Genomic DNA, 6,025 nt, shown 5'->3' with positions numbered 1-6,025 from the left:
GTAAAGCTTTTCCAGGACAGTCATCTCTGAATACACAAAAGAAAATAAATTGTATTTTGATGTTAATTCCACTTTCCTGGGAGGGGCTGCAGAGGAGGAGTCAATCAGTACACAGGTGACTTCTATTGAACCTTCTGTACACCTTAATTTGTAAAATAAAGGCTAGAGCCAGTGATTGTGGAAGAAGGGGAGGTGGAGAAATAAAGGCTGGTGGGACAAAGGAGGAGGAAGACAATGGAGGAGGAAGACAATGAAGGAGGAAGACTACTGAGGAGAAGGAGGTGAAAGGACAAGCACATGACTTGGAAAACCCTCAAGTTATAAGGGTTTCTTAGGTGGGGAATAGAGTAGTGTAGTGATGAATCTGCCGAATCTAGGCTTATATTCATAATTATTGAGTTGTATTTTCTTTGACTGGTCTTATTTGGATTGGAGAATTACTGCAACATTTAATTACTGCTTTCATGCCCTTGAAGTTATCACTAGCTCTTGAGGGTTAGACTACCCAAGATTCATCTTTAATCCTTAATAATTTAGTTTTGAATAAATATCTATCATTTGCCCAAAAACCTTGAGTTCTATTTCAAAGGAAAGTATTGGTCGTTTATAAAATATTTTGTGGTTAATGATATTTATCTCTAGGTTTTTTTGACAATTACTCTTTAGGCCATTTCTTTTAATGTAATTCCTGAATCTAGTTATGATTAATTTATCTGTGCTTAAATTCTCCAAGTTTTGAGAACTAGCTCTTTATTCATATTCTGAGAATTCTGGCCTATAATTATTGATTTACTAACATATTTAATCAAATGTTATTCCACAATTATTTCATATTGTTTCTATTTTAATTCTCACCATTGGATACATCTTTTCTTATTTAATCTTTCTTACAAATCTTGTCTTTACCTTTTAATAAAGCATGTGGACATCTTGAGAAAGGGCTCAGCAGTTAAGAGCAATTGTTGTTTTTTTATAGCACCTGTGATAAAGTCCCAGAACTCAAACAGTGGCTCACAATCATCTGTATTCTCTATCATCTTCCTTTGGCATAAAGAATGAATATGGTATCCATGTAAGCAGAATATTCACGCATATAAAATAAGAATATAAACATTTTTAAAAATGCTTCTCAAAACATAAATGCCAATATTTAAACATTTTCCTATGTCATTACTCCTTGATAGTAACCAAAATTTTATTCAATTATATTTTTATTGAGTTCTACATACTTTATTGTTGTTTTAAATTATGCTTATGGAAATATTTCTCTAAATTTCTTACTTTAGTGCTGGGAATAATTCATAGAACAGCCATTTTTGAATGTAAGAGGGAAAATATGAATTTAATGTGCTCTTCTTTCAAATAGTCTCATGTAAATAGTAAATTTTATCATACTTCTGGAATGCATAGAAATGTCTGAATCCTTACATCTGTTGACTCAGTTAATTTTTTTGCCATGACAAAAGACTATGAACAAGACAACTTACAAAAGGAAGTGTTTATTGAGGGCTCACAGTTTTAGAAGGTTAGAGTTTATGATCATCATGTTGGGAACCATGACAACAGAGAGAAACATACGATGCTAGAGAAGTAGCTAGGGGAACATAGCTGATGCACAAGGAGGGTAAAAGGGGAAAGAGAATGGGGAGAGGAGAAAGAGAGAGAGAAACTATAGGTAGTATAGGCCTTTGAAACCCCATAGCCCACTCCAGGTGACACACCTCCCTCAGCAAGGCGCCAGCTCCCAATCTTTTTCCAACAGTTCTACTATCAGGGGTCCAAGGTTTCAACACATGGCACTACTGAGGCATTTGTATTCAGGCCACCAGAGCTGTTTCACTAAAATTTGTTTTCCAACTATTGTTAGAGAAAAGAAATTATAATACAGATCTGCTTTTATTCCATCTTTTTGATGAGAAACATTTACTTTAAAAATGTTATTATAGTTTTGATAAAGCCTAAGTATGTCTTATATCAATTTTATGTAAATGAAAATTTCTCACTGTTTACCCATTTTTATTAACCTATTACTTTTCTTTTCATGAAATTTAAAGTTTATGTTTAGCACTCAGTCTTTGTTTGGGAAATAAATAAAATAATATAGTTTTCCTCATATAATTATTTCTTCCAAAGTGGTGATGTTTTTAAATAAATACTTACTTTATAATGTATATTAATTTATGTAGCAATTGCTCATCATTCAATTTTACTTGAATTCCTTGAAATTTTACCACCAGATATTTAGGTTTATTCATTCATTTATATAAACTATGAAATAGAAATGTAAAAATACAATTTTCAATATATCTGGGTATTTTTTACTTTTTCTTTGGTTGAATTACTATAAATTATGCTTCTAGATATTTTGATAACCAGTTGTTATGGGAGTGAAACTTTATGTCCAATATCATTCAACTCCTACCTTAGAAATAAAATCATTCAAACATTTTCTTTTCTGAAATACATAGTTAACTAAGTGTCTAATAAATGCTTTATATAAAAGGAAGTATATATTCAATCTGTCAAGTTAATTTTTAATTTTAACTACTATCAGCCAGTTCTTCACTATTTCCTTAGATGTTTGTGTCTGTTTCTACCAAAAACTTGTAGTTATCATTTTGATGTCAGCCTCTCAAAAAAAGGTGACTATAGAGTTCAGTGTTCTCTATACATACCATTTGTAGGACTTAAAAATGAAATGAATATATGATATAAAGATATTTTCTTGTGGTTTAATAATGTAGGTAAATAAGAACATCTTCTAACAATGACAAAATTTCTGTGAAGACTTTTATAAAAAGCTTTTTGTTATAGATAAAACAAAACTAGACAAGTTTCTACATTTCTACATTAGTTACCATCATTCTTTCAGAAAAAGTATGGTCTACAATATATCTAGCTATACTGTCTAGTATCTTGTGCTGTTGATTATTATTATTATTGATAGACTTGAAATAAATATTGTGCACCAAAATATTTTGTTTCCTCTAAATAGTAAGCATCTTTGCCTTCATTTTCTGAGTTGAATTTATCAATCTTTGCATCATGACAATCAGTAGAATTAAAGCAAGTATGTATCATAGTAGATAGAAACAGCCATTGTTCTATTTATATTTATATTGTACATACTTTAAGATGATTCACTGAAGTGGGACCTTTGTGTTCACTAATTTCTGGAAAGCATCCTTCACATCCTTGTTTCTCAGGCTGTAGATTAGTGGGTTTAGCATGGGGTTGACAACAGTGTAAAATACAGAGGCCACTTTGACAACTTGCCTAGAGTTTTTGGAGTTAGGTACACAGTACAGGGAAAGTATGGTTCCATGAAAAATGGTGATGGCAGTCAGGTGGGAGGCACAGGTAGAGAAGGCTTTGCGACGTCCACTAGCAGATTTGATTTTTAATACTGTCACGAAAATGAATACATAAGAAGTGAGAATGATCAGGAGTGTACTCACTTCATTGAAGGTTGCAAAACAAAAGAGTAGCAGGCTGGGAATGTGTATATCAGAACTAGAGACAGCAATGAGGGCAGTATATTCACAGAAGAAGTGGTTGATCACATTAAATCTTGAAAACTTTAGCTTCAGAGCATAGCAGAGGAGAATCAAGGTGGCAAAGGTGCTCCAGATATATGACCCAGTCACAAGCAGGATGCACAGCCTCTGTGACATGGCCACAGTATACAGCAAGGGATTACAGATGGCCACAAAGCGATCATAGGCCATAACTGCTAGCAAGTAAGATTCAGCCACCACGGCCACACAGGACAGGAAGTACTGCAGCATGCAGCTGAAGTAAAGGATAGTTTTATCAGCAAGGACAAGGTTCTCAAGAAGCTTGGGTGTGATGATGGTTGAGTAGCAGAAGTCAACAAATGAAAGGTGGCTGAGGAAGAAGTACATGGGAGTGTGGAACTTGGGGTCGATATTGATGAGCACTATCATCCCAATGTTTCCCAGTACAGTGATAATGTACATGAAGAGAAATATTAGAAAAAGGGGGATCTGAAGGTCAGGGTAGTCTGTGAAGCCCAAAAGGGAGAAGATAATCTCCACACTCACATTTCTTTCCATTGGTACCATAATGCCTATTAGTAGACAGCTGAGGTTGCAGACTCTCCTGTTTAATACTAATTTATGTAAGAAATGTCAAATATTTTTCAATTAACAATATAATATGCCATTCTAGTTTGTTTATTTGCACAAATCTAATCACCGAAGTTATTTTTTTAATTTAAAGAAATAAATATTAGAGAAAATTTAAAAAGATGTAAACAATGCCACTTGCCAATATATTGTTTTATAATGCCAGTGAGGCCTAGCAGACTCAGAAGATTAGTGTATATTTTGGTAGTGATTGCTACCAAAAAAGGCTGAGGCAATAAGAAAATCTATGTATATACAGTTCTCTCTTAAACACTATTTTCTCTGTATTAATAATTTAACAGAAAATCAAAGAGTATCTTAATTACAATATCAGGAAAAGAACATTTTTCAAGTAGCAAAAGAAATCTGAATAAACTTACTAGTTACATAGAGAGTCACCATTCTCCTGGTGCTCTGTGAATTGAGAATGGCAGGAAGTGAAGATCCTTTATGTTTACCTGATATCTCTGGGGATTCAAACTCTAGAGAAAATTCAGGGAAATATTCCCTACAGCCTCAGAGCAGATAATTAAGAATTAATACCAGGGCTTATCCTGAAGAATCATAATAATGAGACTTTCCTTGAAATGAAAAAGAACATGCTATACCATGAACTTCACTCTCTAGCTCTGTTAATGCATGATTAAGACTTCCTCTGTCACTTTAATTACAAAAACACCCAAACAGTGGCTCATCTACTGCAATACTATACCTTTTTAGATTTTTGAAAGAGTATATAGCAATTTTAGGCAAACAATTTAATCCTTTTTTAAATGAAAAAATCCAAAATGTTGTGGATTGTGTGTAGGACACAAAGCAAAAGAATACACTCTGACATAACCCATATACCATGCAAACCACTGTTTTGTTTGATTCCTTTAACTCAGTATTCATGACATTTGCTAGGAAACTTTTGGCAGGTAGAGATTATTCAGAACCTTGAGTAGATCACACTACTACTTGTTAAATAGATCTTAAGGATTGTCAAGAAATACAACAAAATTCTCTTAAGGTCTTATCTTTTTATTTTTTTCAGTCAAACATTCTCACATTTATTTAAATAGTTTTGCTTTCACATAATAGATCTTGATTATGACTTTCTCTTCATCTACTCTTCCAAGTTCTTCCTTGCCTCCTCTTTCATCTGGATCTTCCTCATTTCTTTCTCTCAGTAGAAAACAAACACTCTTCTAAGCAACCAAGATAGATTATCAGATAAAATAGCAAGTAGTACATTGAAATTGTGTAAAACAAGCAGAGGGAAAAAAATCCCCAGAAAAGCTACAAGAAACAGATGTACACACTGATTTACATACTCAAAAATTCCAGAAAAAAATGGTAAATTGGAAGCCATATTATATATGCAAAGGACCTGTACATTTACAAAGAGAGATAAAGTAAAATAAAAATTAAGTTATTTTTTAAGCCCTCAAATAACAGTATATGATAAGGAACCTCCAAAGATGTCTTTGAATTAATGTTAGGTTGGGAATCTACTACTGGGAATGAGGCTTTGCACAGTCCCTTCTTACATCTCCCCTCTCCTTCTCCTCTGAAAACGTGGAAGTCTCCCCTGGATATCCCTCTACACTGGCACATCGATTCTCTGCAAGGCTAGTACCTCTTCTCCCACTGAGCCCAAACAGTTAGGAGAACAGACTCCACAAACAGACAACAACTTTAGGGATAGCCCCTCCTCCAGTTGAACTGGACCCAAATAGGATTAAGATGCGTATCTGTTCAGAGCTCTCTCATATATTCCTGGAGGTAATTTGAATATGGAATAAAGCAACAGAGCTCTGTTTTCTGGTGACTTCACATGTACCCTAACAAAAATTAAAAGAGGACAGTGGCAAAATTCTAGTCCTACTGTATAG

General features: G+C 33.8%; 1 protein-coding gene across 1 annotated transcript; it reads right to left on the bottom strand.

The window, feature by feature from the left end:
* Positions 1-3,140: 3,140 nt before the first annotated feature.
* LOC114637421 (olfactory receptor 5D14-like) lies at positions 3,141-4,085 on the bottom strand. The gene has a single exon (XM_028785649.1). It carries the CDS (start codon positions 4,083-4,085, stop codon positions 3,141-3,143), a length of 945 nt encoding a protein of 314 aa, XP_028641482.1.
* Between the last annotated feature and the right edge of the window lie 1,940 nt (positions 4,086-6,025).

The sequence above is a fragment of the Grammomys surdaster genome, unplaced genomic scaffold (assembly GCF_004785775.1).
Source record: "Grammomys surdaster isolate TR1022 unplaced genomic scaffold, NIH_TR_1.0 125284, whole genome shotgun sequence".
In the NCBI taxonomy this organism is placed as follows: Eukaryota; Metazoa; Chordata; class Mammalia; order Rodentia; family Muridae; genus Grammomys; species Grammomys surdaster.
The sequence above is the reverse complement of the archived record's forward strand: the minus strand, read 5'-3'. Positions and strand labels throughout refer to the sequence as shown.